At 40.8% G+C, this 17,954-nt stretch overlaps 1 protein-coding gene across 13 annotated transcripts in view; it reads right to left on the reverse strand.

The window, feature by feature from the left end:
* Window positions 1-17,954, reverse strand: part of TCF12 (transcription factor 12) — a 692,950-nt gene that overhangs the window by 2,708 nt on the left and 672,288 nt on the right. For all 13 annotated transcript variants that reach the window (XM_085644109.1, XM_085644104.1, XM_085644112.1 and 10 more), the window contains 4 exons: window positions 11,399-11,510; window positions 10,733-10,892; window positions 5,486-5,718; window positions 418-571 (listed from right to left, as the gene is read on the reverse strand). In XM_085644109.1, the coding sequence (XP_085500235.1) occupies window positions 429-571; window positions 5,486-5,718; window positions 10,733-10,892; window positions 11,399-11,510 (648 nt within the window). In that variant the 3' untranslated portion in view covers window positions 418-428. The remainder of the gene's footprint in view (window positions 1-417; window positions 572-5,485; window positions 5,719-10,732; window positions 10,893-11,398; window positions 11,511-17,954) is intronic.

Genomic DNA, 17,954 nt, shown 5'->3' on the forward strand with positions numbered 1-17,954 from the left:
TTCATTTTGCAAGTCAGGCCACTGCAGTGTAAGCTCAAAGAATATTTTTGGGTTAATGACACAAAGGGGAAATTTTTGGGTGTTTTTTTTTTTCAAGAAGAAATGGCCATTCTCGTTGTCAAAGGTAGAAATAAATCAAGTGATTGTGGGTCTAATAGATGCGACATAAGCCAGATTAGTCAAAACATTAGCGAAGCCACTTAAATTAAAGCCATGTGAATTTTAACACAAAAAAAGGCTGGTGCAACTGCTGCATGAAAGGACTATGCACACGGCTTTTTTGTGCTAAACACATAGGCCTTTTGATCTGAAGCATAAGGATAATGGAAGGGGTGATTCCAACACAAGGCAGAAAGTCTTGTCAATACCCTGCCTTCAGCAAATCAATGATCTACTCAATGGGCGTCATTGCCTTACCTGTCTGGTGTTCACATATGACCCATAGGGTTGGTAGTGTCAGTAAGCCCAGGGTGACCTCCTGGGTGTGTTGGTGGTTGCTCTGCCGATACGGCAGAAACTTTTTCTTCTTCCCTTCTTTTAAGGCAAGCTGCTTTGGGGTTGAGGTTTCTTTCTGAAAATAGTAAATAATATAAATTAATAAAGTCCTCAAAAGTCACTACAATGGATTACTCTTTTTATTTCTGCACATAAACACAGTCAATGACATTCTTGTCTGCTACACATACCATGAATAGCGTGTACAGAAAAAACACAAAATAGTTGTAAGTGCCTTTTGCAATGGAGTGACAGAGGTCTGAAGCACTGAAGCCTCAGATCTATCAACGAGTATTGTGCTCAGCAATAACAAACACCATCTCATTAACAGGACCTGCTCTTGGGGTGGAGTGCCATCCACTGATTCGTGATCTGCGAAGCTAAGTTTTACTGAGAAGGATTTTAAAGAATACTTAGAGTGCTCATCAACCTTTACACTGACCTGCTCCCTGCTGACGAGAGGCAACTACCTCGAAACACGTGTCCAGGGATGGCTAACGCAACACATACTGTTCTTTATACATCATGGCATAGGCGTACCCGCCGTCGCCACTACATTTACCACAGTCCTTTGGGTCAACTTGCTGGTGTGACGAGCAGTGTGCGGCCAACTTGTGCATAATTTATTACGGCTCCCTTGAGCCAACGGGCTGACGAGCCTTGGATCTGCACCTGCGCGCCATGAGAGGTACTTGACCTGTTTTAATTACATTTTGGCAGTCCACACGGCACCCCTTTACACTGACCTGCTCCCTGCTGACGAGAGGCAACTACCTCGAAACACGTGTCCAGGGATGGCTAACGCAACACATACTGTTCTTTATACATCATGGCATAGGCGTACCCGCCGTCGCCACTACATTTACCACAGTCCTTTGGGTCAACTTGCTGGTGTGACGAGCAGTGTGCGACCAACTTGTGCATAATGCTCATCAATGTTGTAGTAATTGAGAACATCCTTTGAAACAAATATTGCTAAACAGTAGAAGCTAGAGCAACAGAAAATATGTTCAAGGTAGCAATGGACTATGGAAAAAAAATGTGGAAACTCTAGCTCTCAGATTCAAGTAAAGGCTAATGCAAACAAGGGAAAGGGGGCATTATGGGCTTAAGTTGTTGTAGCATTATACATGTACGAGTATAGTAGGAAGATGTATTAAAAGGAACAAACATTACCATGGATCTCACACTAGACAGACAGATTATTATTCCAAACAATCTGGTAGTTACTCAGAGAAAAGGCAGATTACAAAGGCCCTTGCTGTAGGAGAACGCAAAATGCGGAGGAATTGGTTATCTACTAAAAAGCTTAAGTTTGAGGATAGAATGGCTGGGAAAGATGGCTGCAGGGGTAGCAGGTGTTTACTCTGCACACTAGAGAAGCGGGAGATGGATTCATGAAAATATACACATAGAAGTATACAATTCCTAGATGAGAATTTTGAACATTACCCAAGAAGATTGGAAGGAAATCTTCTGACTATATCTTCAAAAAATAATAATGCTTTTTAAATGATTTTTATGCATTTATATATAAAATAAAATGTATTTAAGAAAAATATATGCAAAAAATTACTAATTGTAAAGTGTTTATTTAAAAGAACAGGGCCGCGCGTTTGGAGAAAAATCATCAACAAAGAATGGTAAGAATGAACGACTCTGTAAAAGAGATTACGTGATTCGGCCTATGTCCTACTGACAGTGATCCCCTATATCTTTTATACTCTTCTCCCGTTTCCCTATGTCCTGCTAGGTGGACGGGCATGTTTGCTGCTGTTGTGTCAAGCAAGTACATTTTTAAATCCGCAACTGTATGTTCCCTTTCACAACAATCTACCAAGGTTTACCCCTTACCTAAAAAAAGGCAAACATAGAATGGGAAAAGGTCTAACAAATGACTTTTGGTATGAAATATAACTTTTAGATCAAGTTTCAACCCAGTTATGGCCCAGCAAGTCAGTAATTCTTACACAACTGGAAATTGAGTTGGCAGATGTACTGAATCTCTTGCTTATAGGAACATGCGTTACCAATCAGTTATCTTTTACTGAGTGGACTGACCAACATAGTTTTCTACAAATTCTTTCAATATTGTAGCTATAGTGGACAACCTGGATAAGCAACTTGTAACAAGAGCTGTACAAGATGAAATGAGAGTTCCTGAAAACGGATCATTTTCCACACACTCATTATGAAAGACACCATGTGATAAAAATACTTGTTAAAAAAAGTGTAAAGACACCATGTGCATGCCTATACTGTACAAGCCACCATATATAACCTTATACACTACAAAAACTAGCTTATGAAGACTTCAGGTGAAAATGTTTACTTAAATGTCTACACAAGCCAATAGATCTGTTTAAAAATGGACATAGATTATCACTTGATTGATATATATATAGTCAAGTCAAGTCAAAGATAGCTTTATTCGATTTTAGAGTTAAAATCATAAAAGCACAATCAAATAAACATAGTTAAAAAAGAAATCGAATTACATACAAGTTATGTACATCAGAAAAGAGGGGATAACAGACATAAAAGCAAACACTAAAAATTAATCCAAGGTTAATCTACATCGAATTGCAAATTTTAAAAACTTGGATACAGCACTAATAGTTATTTCATCTTCTAATAGGAGTAACTTCAGATACGCAGATCTGCACTGTCTTAGGTCCCAGATCTTAAGAAGGGGAATCAGATATTTCTTTCTTCCCCAAGCGTAATACTTGCAGAATAGAACACAATGTATTGAAGATTGCAAAGCAAGATCATCACAGGGACACTTAATTAAATTTAAGGACCAATCATTGCTAACTGGGAATGTTATCAACCTATAATATGTGCCAGTTCTCAGTCGCGATAGCAACATTCTGTCGTAACAAGGATAGTCAGGAGACAGATAAAGCTGCAAACCAGGGCCCTGCACAAGTAAGTTGTATTGAATTAGAGATGTCTTAGCCCTCTCCTCAAGCCATCGTTTGTTCTCCAGGAAAGCAAGACAGCTTATCTTAAAAGCCTTTCTGGAGATCAGGGATAGCGAGGAGGAATTATCAAAAAAAGCTTGATGGCCCATATTAGTCGTAAACTCCTTTACATAAGAGATCCAATGGATGTCTTTCCACCTCTCTAGTTTAAGGCAATCACTCAAAACGGTTCTATTGAAAGCAGTTGCCTCTGAAGTCCATATCTTATGCCATAGGAGTAATGGATTGATTTTAATGAGATCCGAAATATAGACCAAATCCAATTCCCTATGACATATATATGTAGAGGTCGATTTGGGGACCGCTAACAAATAGCGCAGGAAGGTGTTTTCTTTTACTTGGATTTCCTGAGAATCTGCTATACCCCATATGCCAGATCCGTATAGAGCAGTTGATATACATTTAGACTTATAAATGTCCATTAAAATACGTACAGGCCTGCCCCCTAGTTTATTGGCAAACTGTCTTATTGCTCCTAAAGTACGGGCAAAAGCAAGATTCCTAGCCCTAATTGCTGCTTTCCAAGTACCTTTTTGATTAAAAACAATCCCCAAATATGAGAAAGTACTAGTAAGTTCTATCTTAGACTTGTCGATAGAAGTCTTACAGGAAAGTTTATTCTTTGACGAGCAGCACATGGAAAAGGTTTTCCCTATGTTTATTTTTAAACCCCTAGAACTCATATAGAAAGAAAAGCTGGTTAAAGCCTTTTGAAGGCCCAACTGAGTTCTGGCCATGATAACCGCGTCGTCCGCATATAGTAAAATGGGAACTGCGGTGCCGTCAATTTGAGGATAGTCTAACTCTTGTTTAGCTAAAGAATCTGCCACTTCATTTATGTACAAATTAAAAAGAAAAGGTGCCAAAATAGTGTAAAGACACCATGTGCATGCCTATACTGTACAAGCCACCATATATAACCTTATACACTACAAAAACTAGCTTATGAAGACTTCAGGTGAAAATGTTTACTTAAATGTCTACACAAGCCAATAGATCTGTTTAAAAATGGACATAGATTATCACTTGATTGATATATATATATATATATAAATAAATTAGGCTCTAGACATCCTATTTTACACTTCAGAATGTCATCTAGCACCACATGGTGACATACAAAACCCTATGGAAAGGAAGTAGATCAGAATTGCAAAGCTAGCAATTTACAATGGCCATTCCTTCCCAGATGAGCTGGGATTATGAGCTTCTATGGGGTGATAAACAGTTTGCCATCCCCAGTCCATGCATTAGCTCTCAGAACTAGTGCATATTCCCAGGTGGCAAAAGTGCAGTAGGGAATCGGGGAGTGTTAGCTGAAAATACGGCTCCATAATTCTCTGTGGGTGATTCTAAAGATTCTGAAGTTCCATAGCAGGTGTTAATACAGCAACAAAAAACTCACCAATGTGGAGGACTTCTCGTCCCTGTCCATAAGCTTGGGTGAAGACGGTGCTGACAGAATTGCTCCTAGGCACTAACAGTATGTTTGTTGGTGCAGCCAGACCAGTCTATCGGCCGCCCTTTATGGGGGAAAAAGGGGGTCCCAGGAAACCTCTGCGACCCCTATAAAAGGGGTGCCTTGTATGGCTGGAGTGTCACACTAACAAGGTACTGCATCCATGAAGAGGCCCTTTGCCTGTGTGTTGGCATCTTTAACACGGCGCGGCGCACATAGAAAAGGGAGAGAATGTCCACTCAGCATGGGTGCTAACTCAATGCCTATACAATGCATAATAAGAGACTGGGCAGAAGCACCAGTGTCTGCAACCCTTCTTGTACACTAATGGGAGCTGGTAACGCATAACAAATAGATGCTAATGCTGGTTGGGAATCCAAAGACCCTTTGATAACATCCTCAGGACTAGGTTCTTGTTATTGGGAATTCACAGAGCTATTCAATTGCGAGTCATGAGCTGTACATTTATCAGGCAAGCCAAAACAATGTGCCCCAAGTACCATCAAGCAAAAAGAGGTAAATTTGGTGGGGGAAAAATACATACCTCGAACTTGTTGTTCTAGACTGAGAATGACTGCTACTGCCTGATGAAGTATTAGCAATTTAGTCTGTGGTTTTTCACTCTTCAGATGAATCTGCACCATTCGGCCAAGTTCTTTAAATGCCTCGTTTATATCCCGTACTCGTAAACGTTCCCTCGCATTGTTGGCCATTCTTCGCTCCTTCTCCCTTTCAATTTTTTGCTCTGGGTTCAAATCCTCATCTTCATTAATACTGCTACAAAGCCAAAACACAGATACACACACTGAATTTCACAGTCAAATTCAACAGCAAGTTATGAACAATAAGCTATAATAGTTTGATAAATGTCCATATTAACGAAATTCTAAAAATATGCCTACTACTGATTCATAATACTATTTTCTTTAAAAAACATTTTCTTCTGCTTGTTTACCCTTAAGTTGCACTACAAATATTTTATTTGGCTGTTATAGAGTAGGACACACCACTTAAGGGGTGCACCCAGGTTTCAGATTCCGATTAAAGTTAAAACATTAAGTTAAGTATAAAGCTGGAAAAGTGGATAAGTTAAAGCGCAAGCTGGAGACCAGAAACTGGAGTCTGGAAAGTCATCTCAATTCACAGGTTAGGTACTCATCTATCTCTTAATCAAGTGTATAATGTGGATGTCTATCGGCCCCATCCATATTACTGTGAAGCCAACTCAGAACTAGAAAAAGAAAATCCACTTTCGAAGTGATGTGGTCCCAACATTTATGAACAGTAAGGAACAAACCTTGCAACAGAGATTTTTCAGCCAGATGTAATGTCTGCAGGCTACTATCGCCGGCTCCTAGGAATAGGACCAAGACATACCAGGACAAACATGTCTGTCATATATGATGGTGAGGGGAAAAAAGGGGAAATGAGAAGTGTTATTGAGCTAACAGAGCTTCTCTAATGACTAAGCACGGTCTTGTGATTTTCCTTGATGTGGGCAACACATGGCGAAATGGAGATCGAAGAGGAAAGACAGGGTCTTCACTTCAGAGGGTTATTTCTAAAGTAAGACTAAAAGAGAACAATAATGTACTCAATGCTAGTAATTTAGGACTCGGGTTCCAGTTGTTGCAAAGTACATGTAGGTTTTTGTAGCCGTCTACTATTAAATTCAGCAGTTTACCTACTTTAAATCAATAGGCAAGAAAAAGAAGGGTCGAGGCAGTAGTATCCCGCACTTGTCAACAAAAGGTAAGGCAAAGTTCAAATGTTACAAATGGTGCAACTAACATGGAGTACAACCCTTTTATACTCCTAATGGAAAACTCTTTCCATGACAAAATGAAATATTGATGGTTCAGCACCCAAAGTTAGTGGTAATGTATAGTTAAGTGCTTTTACTTTACGTATGAATTCCCATACATTCTGTTACAAAAACATTCATGATAGTTTAGTATTGAAACAACAAATGCGTATAGAGATTTCTTCTTTCAATAAATCTTTATTTGTCTTTATCTTCCAAAAAACATGTCAATGAACAATAGCCCACTACTGACGTGGGTTTTAGAAGGAAAAGGCAAATAAAGATTTATTGAAAGAAGAAATCTCTCTATGCATTTGTTTTTGTCACGGAAAGTATGGTAAAAGTAAAGTAACTTCTCTATACATTACCACTAACTTTGTGTGCTGAACCATCAATATTTACTTTAAATCAATGTATTCCAAGAATTTGAGATGTGCCCTTACTGAGTATGTGGGAGAAAGATTTTCTTTTTGAAGAATAAACCCTATGCAATTCAAATACTTCCGAACCACTGAACCAAGGGATCGGATAGGGTTTTGCTGCGAGTAGGGCATGTTTTGAGCACATGTTGAAATGAGACAAAGAACAGAGTGTATGTACACATCTACATTATACGCCCCATGGGCCAAGCAGAAATATTAGAGAGGTGGGCGGGGCGTTTGGAGGATTTGAGAACGGGGAAGGTAGATTATACCACTTGCTCTGGTGCTCCATTGGAAGAGGTCAGTTTTTAAAGCCTTCTTGAAAAGTGGAAGGAAGTCAGCATGTTATCAGAAAGTGAGTTCCAATGGATGGGTCTCTGCAAACACCAAGCCAGAAGAACCATGACATAATGCATGAGGGCTTTGGGATGCCCAGTAGGTTGCAGTTGCAACTTTCTTACAGGGTTGTTGAAGGAAAGGGTTTCAAGAAGTTATGTCTGGGATATTCCTCGAATTGTCTTGCACACGAGCAACAACGGTTTGAACAAGAGCCTGTTTTAGCAGACAGGCAAGCCTGTCTAGTGTTGGAAAGGGGTGTTGACTAACTCGTGGACCTAGAAAAGGTGTGTATAGCCTTTGTAACAAGTTGGGGACGAAGCAAAGGACACCTAGAATTATTTGAATGCTCTTCTACAGTGACTGAAGTCCTTGACATGAAAGTTAAGTGCCGGGCCACAACGAGATTGCTGTGATCCAAACATTCTTCTCTGTACAAGGTTATCGCAGAAGAGGTATCAATGCCCGCACTGAAGAGAGTGGCCTATAGATGAGTAAACATTTGTAGCAAAGTAGTGTCACATGGTCAGGATAGGCCCGGTTAGAACCGCCACCATTTATATGCTGATGTTTCCTAAGTTGCCTTCTCTTTTAAATACAGTGATTTTTGACATACAAGCCCACCCGTTCACCTAATATATTAGTGAGCAGCAGGAAACGCCACTTGTGGGACTGTAACCAATTAACCATGTCACACTTATATTTAGATAGAGAACATATTGGTCGGCCCCTGTACATGTTAAATAATGATGGTAAGAGCAAAGAGCCCCATAACCCACATTACTTTTTTGTGGTGTACTGACCGGCTACTTTTTAGGTGTGCTGATTGTGGTTTACATGTAATGGCAAAATTCATGCAAATTTAGGCCCATAAACATCCTTTGCTTATATTTAATTTACACTAGGAAAGGCTGGGGAGGATCAGAACTGGGAATCAATCCAATAATCCCACATCTATGCCCACTTTCTAAAACTAACATGTACTAAAGAACATGGCCTCCACCCAACTCCTATGTAACCTGAAGCACATGAGTACAGCAGCTGATGGACTTATTTTCCAAGACCGACCGCTAAATTGTGGACATGGGTACATTTAGTGTTTTAGTAATAACCTGCAGCAATATAATGGCAAGTGACACATGGGATACACAGAAGGTGTTGCATTATTATAATGTAATTCTTCAGTACGGACTAGTCCCGAATTGGGGCACAGACTCTCTAGAAACGAAGGGAACCACCAAAAACAAATGTCCATAAAGAAATTCAATATTGTTTCTCTTAACCAGAAAAAGCCATAGTGTGCAGTGCTATAATAAAAAATCGTAAAAATGATGTCTTAGTAAAAACATATGAATGGCAAGCAGTTCCAAACTTCGCATTCTTCTTTTCACATAAAAATTCATAACAAACATTTGAAGTTTCTTTTACAAGGTTATACAAATATTAGTAAAGATGTAACACAATATTTGTTCTCATGGTTTCGGTCTTTTAAATCTTGTGAATAAGTGGCATAGAAGAAGATAAGCTTAGTGCTCCAGAAGCAAAAAGTAATTAAAGAGAATTTGTGACAACTGCCCTGTCTGCGTACCACCTAACCATCAAGAACAGCCTCTTCCGAGCAATATAGATCCCTTCGAGATGTCGGCGGAGTGTGTACAGTGCAGCAGTGGTTTCAAACATATTAATTATATATCTTTATAACCTCCAGCAAATACATAATCCCTACTGGAAGACTCAGCAGTTTATTAAAATTCTTATCCTGTGAACTTAAAGAAGAAGGCTTAGAGACGATCATGTGAATATCTAGCTAATTCTACTAATATTCCCAGGCTTCAGGGTATGCATAGCTCAACATCTTAACCTTCCTAAAATACAAACCACTTCCAAATATTTCCACATCATAAAGGATACAACACAATTAAATTAAAAGAGGCTTCCTCATGGGAAACATGCAGACAAATATAAAACCAAAAACCCCCTGTCTGACCCTACGTGGAAAGGGAGTGCAATATCCGCGTACAAAAAAAAAAGCAGAAAACCTGAAGCATGCCTGTGTAAATGATGGTATTCACTTTAAAAAAGAGGGTGCTTTTACTGTCCGTAAGTGTTAGATTGATGCCGTGAAACTCTCAGAGGATGTACCCTCCTCCTCCCTCTCACCCTGGCCGTGCCAGATTCCTCCTCCTTCGGAATGACTTTAAGCAGCTTCCTTTGGTCACAGTGGACACAGGAGGCATTAGGTGGTGGGGGACAGATTATACTGACAGAGGTGCACTGTGAGCATGTCTTCTACAAAGCCTCAGAAACCTTAACAAAAGTTCCCAAGGAAGAAAGGTGGGTTGAATAACAAGGGATCTTGAGCAGTGTGTGGCAGTTTTGTCCTACTAAAGAAGAGAACCCAAAAACTCTTTAGCTCCATAATTTGATGGTGTAAGCGAAGTCCTGTAGTGAAATGGATCAGCCGTATTGTTTTGATGGGGCTTGTAGGTTTGAGCATGGCGCCCTACAGCTGACACCATATTTTCTGGATGGAGAAGAGCACAGACGGCAGTACCGCATAGACCTCTACTGGCAGAAATGATGCATTATTTGCAATGAGGCAAAGAAAGCTAGAACTATTCCACATCCACAACTTTATACGGTTTCTGGATAACTTCACACAGATTTTGTTAACCATTACCACCGCAGTCATCTGGGATATGTAAAGCTGGTCACCACTCCGGGTCAAAAGTCATCCTGACATTTTCAAGAAGAATAATGGAAGTAATATTCGTACCAAAACACTATTGTCTTATCAGCGCTTCAGTGTTTTAATGAGTGGCCAGTGATGTCGTTCAAGTACGAATGTTGCTTGAATCCCCCGTCCACCTCAAAAAACAAAACAACCACACAAACAAGGCAGTGTGCTTTACTTTTTAGTCTGGTTAACTTCACTAAATTACAGACCTCTTTAAATGTAGACAGTCTGCTGACAACCAAGGGGTTATATCTATGCAGTCTAATAAAATCACAGCACAAAGTGCACTCTTCTTTCCCTTCATAGGTATGTGCCTGAGCCTCGCTCCACTACATGTGTACATAAATCGCTAAACAATCCCAGCGATTTTGGGTAATGATCTGTAGGGAAGACTGTGCTGTGTGGCAAAAGGAAACTAGTTGCCCTGTAATGTCCCAGGGTAAAGGTTAGAAAATGAACTAATTTGGCTTAAACATCTATTCATGTATTTACCTTGTTCTTGCCCTTGACATTTTCAGATTCTTTTGAGAGGATTCGTCGTCTGATTTCATATCGTCGGATAAGGCAGCATCGTGCAGATTCTCATCCTTGTCTTTATATTCAGATTTAATTTCTAGTGCACCTAATAAACCAGGTTCTCTAGATAATTCACCTAAACAGATTAAAGAAAACAAAGTAATTAGTACCTAGGAGTCTCGCTTACATGTAGTACAACTATGACAAGAACTCTTGGGTCTCGTATATGTAATACAAAATGCAGATATAAACATAAGGGATCTCTCTTACCCAAGGTACAATAATACACACATGGGCTCTGAGGACTTGGCTTCATGTAGAACAACGATGCGGACATGAACGCAAGGGTCTCCCGTACACGTACCATTAAAACGAAGGAGTCTCTTACATCTAGCACAACAATACAGCCATGCACTCTAGGGTCTCTCTCACACAGTACAATAAAGTAGAAAACAAATGTATCGACTTCACCTGGAAGGATCCCCGCACTTTTATTCAATGAACGACAAACTGTTTCAATAAATTGGTAACTCTACCAGATCAAGCTTAAAGAAAATAGTTGTTTCTCTGTTTAGTTCAGAAGGGGGAGGGGGCGGCCGACAGATAGGTACAGTACACATGATCGTTTCCGGGGGGTTTTACCTCTGTAATTTTGTGTTTTGTGGTTTATTTCTGTGCCTCCCACAGTGACTGTGCTGGACAGAGCTGAATGGTTACTGCTGTGGTTCACGGACTCATCGCGATGATTTCCAACCTGAAACACACGAAACAAAAACAAAAAATCGACCAATTAAACAAAAGCAAACATGCACTAATGTAATCTTGACTTTAGCAACTATGATTTTTCCGCTTGCATAGTCTATTTTTAACTCGTATCGTGTTGTCATTCATGTATTTTTGTGCGAAAGCACACAGCTTCCATGTCAAAGTTCCATGCTAGCAAAATGGAAGATCAGGGTTTCAAGGCCGAGACGTGCAAGTGAAGAGACAAAGAACCATGAAGCGTGATTCAAACAGTGATGGGTGTTTTGGGAAGAAAGTACAACTTTTTGATATCTTTTAGGAAAGGGTGTGGAGGGAATGACAGTCAGGGTGCGAGAAAGAGCTGGTGGCTTAAGTCGTCACATGTGGACAGTGAAAAGAATGAGAGATGTGTAGAGAGGGACAATGCCAGGCGGAATCCACGGTGGAAAGCCAGTGGCGTAAGAATATCAAGTGCAAGAGCGAAGAAGGGAAAAGCAGATGGAATGTGAAGCAGCCGATGGATATGAAACCCTTTCTGTGATGTAAATAGCTTGCTGGTGAGGTGTAGGAAGTTCTGTAGTTGTGTTTTGGGAAAGGATTAAAAAGAAATCCCTCGCTGTATGCAACACGCTCTCTTCTATCAAGAGGAGAAGATTTCAGCTGTGACTTGCCAATCTAATTCATGTCAATTTTCCATGACTAATATGCAACCCTAAATGTGATCAATTAAAGACATTTACAGAATGACAAGAAAGCAGACTTCTATTTACGCTGCATCCATACACCACTGAGCAGCTGTTCCCTTCTCTCTACACAAACATTTCAACAAGTCACTTTGCAAGTTTCGCATCATCAAGGTCTCTTTGTCTTCAAGAATGCCTCGAGCTGAAGCTCCGCAAGGTTACTGCATTGTTAAATCAGCATGCATTCATGTCTGTTTTTGTAACACACACACTCTGAATGATCAGACACGAATCGTAAGATTTAGATCCCACGCGCTGCATTAGAAAGCTTCCAAAGTAAAGCTACCCCATCACACATCGCGTTAACCGTTCCCCTGCACAAGGAGACTCATCGAGCCAAGTAAATATGAACAGCGACAACTTTAAAAAATTATGTTTAGTTTTTATGGAATAATTTACATTTGCTCTGTTAAAGGAGCATGTCCCCAGTATGCAAGTAATACCTAATAAGTATATACACTGATCATAGACCAAGTCTTTTCATATTTCTTACAAGCAGTCATGCAGGTCAAGGAACAGCACATTAAAACAAACCCTTGCTAGGCCACCAGAGGCTTCAATTAAAAGATGAAGACCACCTCACCAGATAGTCCGTCTCATAACACTTTCCACCAATGTCCCCACCTGGCTTCCTTGAATCACTTTTTTCTAATTATTATTTTCGGAGGATATGAACCTTCGCATTATAAGGACCTTACAAACTACATGTGAACCTGAGCCATAATCCGCCATTAGCCACAAATCAGCCTCCTTTTCCAGCGAGCCAACGGAACACAACCTTGACCTCGCTCCACCCTTAACTTCCATTGCATGACTATATGTACAAATAAATCTTTGAAAGGAAGGGGACACAATTTAGGACAGCCCAAGCAGCTTCCAGTTGGTATTTTATAAAAACGTTTTTTCTCCCCAGGATCTTAAATTATATAAAACTTGTGTTTTAATTAAGGTGGGGAGTCACCACTGACTCTGCAAACCCATATCACAAGTGTATTCATTTTGGTTTGTGTTGGTTGCGCATTATTAAAACTATCTACTGCTCTACACAGAGTGCTCTGCACATACAAATGTGTCTTCCACGTTGACCTGGTGTATTAAGTTTAGATATGTTATTTTAACAAAAATAATTTGTCCTACAAAAGTATACAAATTACAATTTCAGCAATTTATCTTGTAAAGAAAGTATGTAACAAAGCCCCTAAACTCGCACATAGCATAACAGAGTAAAGCAAAAGCTATGAAAATACTGATCACCAGGGGACAAGGCACCTCCTTGTGACTACAACAAAAACACCATTATAGGACCTCCCGGCCAGGTAACGCTGCAGTTTTCCACTTCTACCGACCACAGCATCGATCTTCAGCTTGGAGCACAGAAAAAATTACAATTAAGATAAAACTAGTGTCCTATATTTTTCAAAACGGAGTTCCTACAAATCCAAGTAATATAGACGGGTAGAAGTGATAGGGAGGAGTTCATTCTGTTTGAAAAGATACACAACCCACCCAGAATAATAATTAAACACGTTAAACTTAAAGTGAGTGGTAGGAGCCAGCCAGGTTCTTGTTAATTACCAAGCAGGATGTTCTGCCTTCAAGATAACCACGCGAGCAGCTCCAGTGATCAAGCTTTACAAGCTGTCTTTGGTCTTAGGCTAAAAAAAAGTCTCAGAAGGACAAGCCATAACCATGAATTAAGGTGAATTGTACATTAGGACAGAAAAATCAGGTCAGACTTTTTTTTTTTATTTTATTCAAACCAATTTCGTATATTTTATAAACAATGTAATGCTACTGAACTGCTAAAGTGACATTAAAAAAAAGTGACTGCTACAGAACAGGCCATAACGAAAATGCTGTATGTCCTCATTTCAGCAGAATCCTGTTTGACGGTATGTTATTTGGATTAAAGTGTGGATTTTGATAAAGGTACATTCTTGGGAACTGAAAAGAAAGCAACAATTCGATAAGGCCGCCGTCTGTTTTGGAAGGCCTTAGAAAATTCATCAACATCTTATTTAGAGGGACCCGCCTTCCCATTACTACGATACCATAAAATAGAGAAGTCGCTCTACAACCACTTCATAGCAAGAAAAGTTGGTTGGAGTAAAGGATTGGATTCTCTGTGGTTACAAAAATCATGCATATGCAAAATTCACTTGCCTTTAAACTGCACAGAGAATCCTGGCCACAAGATTGATGCATAACAAACAAATGGAGGACCTGTGACTGGGTGGGCGCTAGCAGGACAGCAGCCCCTAGCTGACTCTCAAGACGAAGTGCATGTATGCTTGTAAACACAGCCAGAAAAGCAGAGATGAAGTGCTAATAATAAAGGTGGAAATGTGCACAGAATGGTGGCTGATGAAATCACATAAGTAAAGGGATATTCTATAACAAATCAGTCAACCTATAAGGTTAACCTATACGGTTATGTTAGGTCATGTTATGGGGTGTGCAGGATGCTTAAGCATCATTCTTGACTCGAACACCATATTGATTGACTTGGTTATATCCGAATTATATGGAGTGATTCAAAAGATGAAATTTTACCAAAAGTATTGGGTAGTGATGCGGTAGGGAGAAAATGAGTAAACCATTCCATAACTACCGACCATCTAAAACATACAGCTGGTGAAATATAGACAAGTGTTTTATCAATCACTCAACGTGAATAAACGTTGCAGTAAAACCAATTAGACAACAGTAGAGTTAAACGGCTGATCATTGCCAGAATCATGCTAAAATTGCGAGAATTCTTTTATGCTAATTCTTGGTCACCCTTTCCGAGCTGACAACAAAAACTTACATTCCACCAAGGGGGGCTTGGGGGGGGATGGCGACCGCAGGGAGTCCCCACCCCCGGGCAGTTTGGGAGGGGGCGTGTGGAGGGAGGGGTTTGCGGGCCCCGCGCGGTTTTTGAACTTGGGCTGGCTAGTAGGGAAAAGATAGCCCAACGCCAGCCCAAGTAGAGCCCAAATGTATCGAAATGTTGCCCAGGTATAAATACCTTGGGAGCCCGCCCCCGGCCACCATTTTAGGTTTGGTGACCTGGTGGCCGGGAGCGAGGATAGTGCCGTGTTTTTTGTCCCCTCCCTCCCTCCCTCAAAAAACACGTTTTTTGGGGTGTTTTTCTCCACTTTGTTCGTTTCGGGGTCGGGGTTTTTCAGTATACGTTTTTCCAGTTTTTCCCCCTTTTTTGCGAAATTTTTCAGGCGTTTTGTGGGAACAGATGTGCAAGGGGTTCTGCTATGTTTGTACTTTGTCGCTTGGAGCAGGTGCTGTGCGGGGGTTATGGTGATTTCTGGTCAGTTTTACCGGAAGTTGGTGGAGTGATTGGGGTTGAGTTGGGGTTATCGACAGGAAAAGGTTAGTTTGGTAAATTTAGTTCGGTTACACAGTTTGGGGGCCGATAGCTGAAAAGGGGCAGGCAGGGGAGTTTTGGTTAACAGAAGGTTTGGATTTAGAGATTGTTGGGGGGTTATACAGGAGTGTAATGTTTTATAATGTTTTATAATGCTTTTATATTGTTGTAATGTTGTAATGTACGGGCGGGGGCGGGCTCGAAGGTATTTAGGGGAGGGGGCGGGGGGCGGGGCTAGGCTTGTTATATTTAGTGAGGCCTAGTTTTGGAAGGCGTTTCGGCCAAGGATTTTAATTTGTAATGTGCACCTGTTTCCAATAAAGCGGCCTTTTACACACAACGATCTTGTCAGTGGCCTGCTTCCCCCCCTCCACCCCTCCCTCCCAAGCACTCCTCAAGCTAATAATAGGACGGATGAAATATAGCAGCCTCAAGTATTTTGACAAATTAAAAATCTACTACTAATCCAGAAACAGATTGCCAGATACATTCAGACAGATTTAAAACAAAGATTGAGGATAGAGTCTAAAAAGAATATAACTTCTCTCCAGCACATGGGACTCTGTATGCGTCAAAAGCTCAGCCATAGTGGTGTCTTACAAAGCTTAGCAATAAAAGAGCATTATGATCATACTTGCATACTTGACCGGCAAAGGAAGGGAGTACATCTGCAACAATGCCCATACATATGGGCATCGTCGAGAATCTATGTATCTCAATTCACGCACAATGGCTGACTGCCCAGGAACAGAACGCTCGGCACAAAAATAGAATCTCTCACCACAAGAAGTCTCACGCTGCTTCAAGATCAAATCTCTAAATGAGACACAAAAGGGCGCAGGACAGCGGACGGTAGACTCAAGTTACAATTCGGTGCACAAATAAATGCAATTGTGAAAGCAATATCCGAATTCCAATTCTTTCGAATTTGGTCAACACAAATGGGGTTCTTGAAATATATTTGTGCCTGCATAGTGACCAGAGCTAGTATTTCGTGAAGGTCCTAGTTAGTGCATGAGTAACCAACAATAAACTGTTAGGTTTTTGGGTGTTAAAAGACCCTGTGCAAGTTTTTACCCAAATTTGGAATAGTTTGCAAAATGATCTGTTAGACAGGATTAACAGCATTTTCAGTGTGGGGAGAGGGAAGGACCACTCAATATGTAATTAAGGCCTATTGGACAGGGGAAATTATTGTGTTGTCGAGTTTGGGAGGAGGTAATGCGTTAAAATGTGGGTTTTTCTGTCTTTATAAATTCTGGATAAGCACATTTTAAACAGGAGCACTGGAAAATGTTGGCAACTGCACAACGTCCGAAATTTTCTCCAAATGTATAAATGAATCCCAAATGGGGTAAATGTCATGCGTTTTTTAGCCTAGCTTCTGTCAATGAATGAGCTACAACCTTCCTCAGACTCGTATTAAACTCCAATAAAATCAAGTACTGACTGATGACTCCCCAGAACTTAGTGCTAGCTCCAAAACGAGGACATTCGGCACTTTCTAATTCGTTACTCTGCTGGGATTAGCTTTGGTGCATGGTCACACGTATTTCACCATTATTTTTTAAGTCCGCAAGATCGGCATTTTTAGCAGAGAGCAGTGTCTCCTCAGGATAATTTCTGGCTGCGGCAATCGTCCCGTGGCTGTTCATTGCTTCCACAGTCGGTATTGTCGTGCGTGCGCGAGCCCCCCCCCCCCCCCCCAGCATTTCGCATCCTTTCCTCCCGGCTCTCTGACTTGGGGGACGGAAACTGTCCACGAGCACAACAGGTGAACAAACAGGTCTTTGTGACGGCCGCGCGCGCCGTGCAGCGGGCCACAGAAGATGCTGCTCCGATTGTTGGCCTCATTAGCATACAGCTGACAGACTACCATTGCAGCGGGGATGGCCGCTCCTCTTGTCAGACTCGTCGACGTTTCAATAACTGCGAAGCCTCACTTCAAAATAAAAGGCCAACCTTGGCCTCTGAGCTCCCCGTCGGCGCAGCCACAATATTACTGCTCCATCAACCAAGGGAACCGAGGCTCCTTTTAACCAGGGGCCTTAATGAGGCTTTACCACGGAAACGTGGCAAGCGCTACTAAGGTAACAAAGAAGAGATGTACAAGTTAGTCCCCCCCCTGCCGCCCTCCCATAGTGTGGAATACAAAACTGTATAATTTTATCAAAATAGCAGAACCGTTTTCCACCTTTTCATCAATAACTAATAACTGTTTTTTCACACAATCCACTACCCTCTTCCCCAGAGCCATAGTTTAATGCGCTCAGTCAGGAACAAAAACTGATGCCAACAGTTTAGAATCGAACAGCAAAAAGATATACAATCTTTTCCAGCAACTAAT

The sequence above is a fragment of the Triturus cristatus genome, chromosome 3_1 (assembly GCF_964204655.1).
Source record: "Triturus cristatus chromosome 3_1, aTriCri1.1, whole genome shotgun sequence".
Taxonomy (NCBI): Eukaryota; Metazoa; Chordata; class Amphibia; order Caudata; family Salamandridae; genus Triturus; species Triturus cristatus.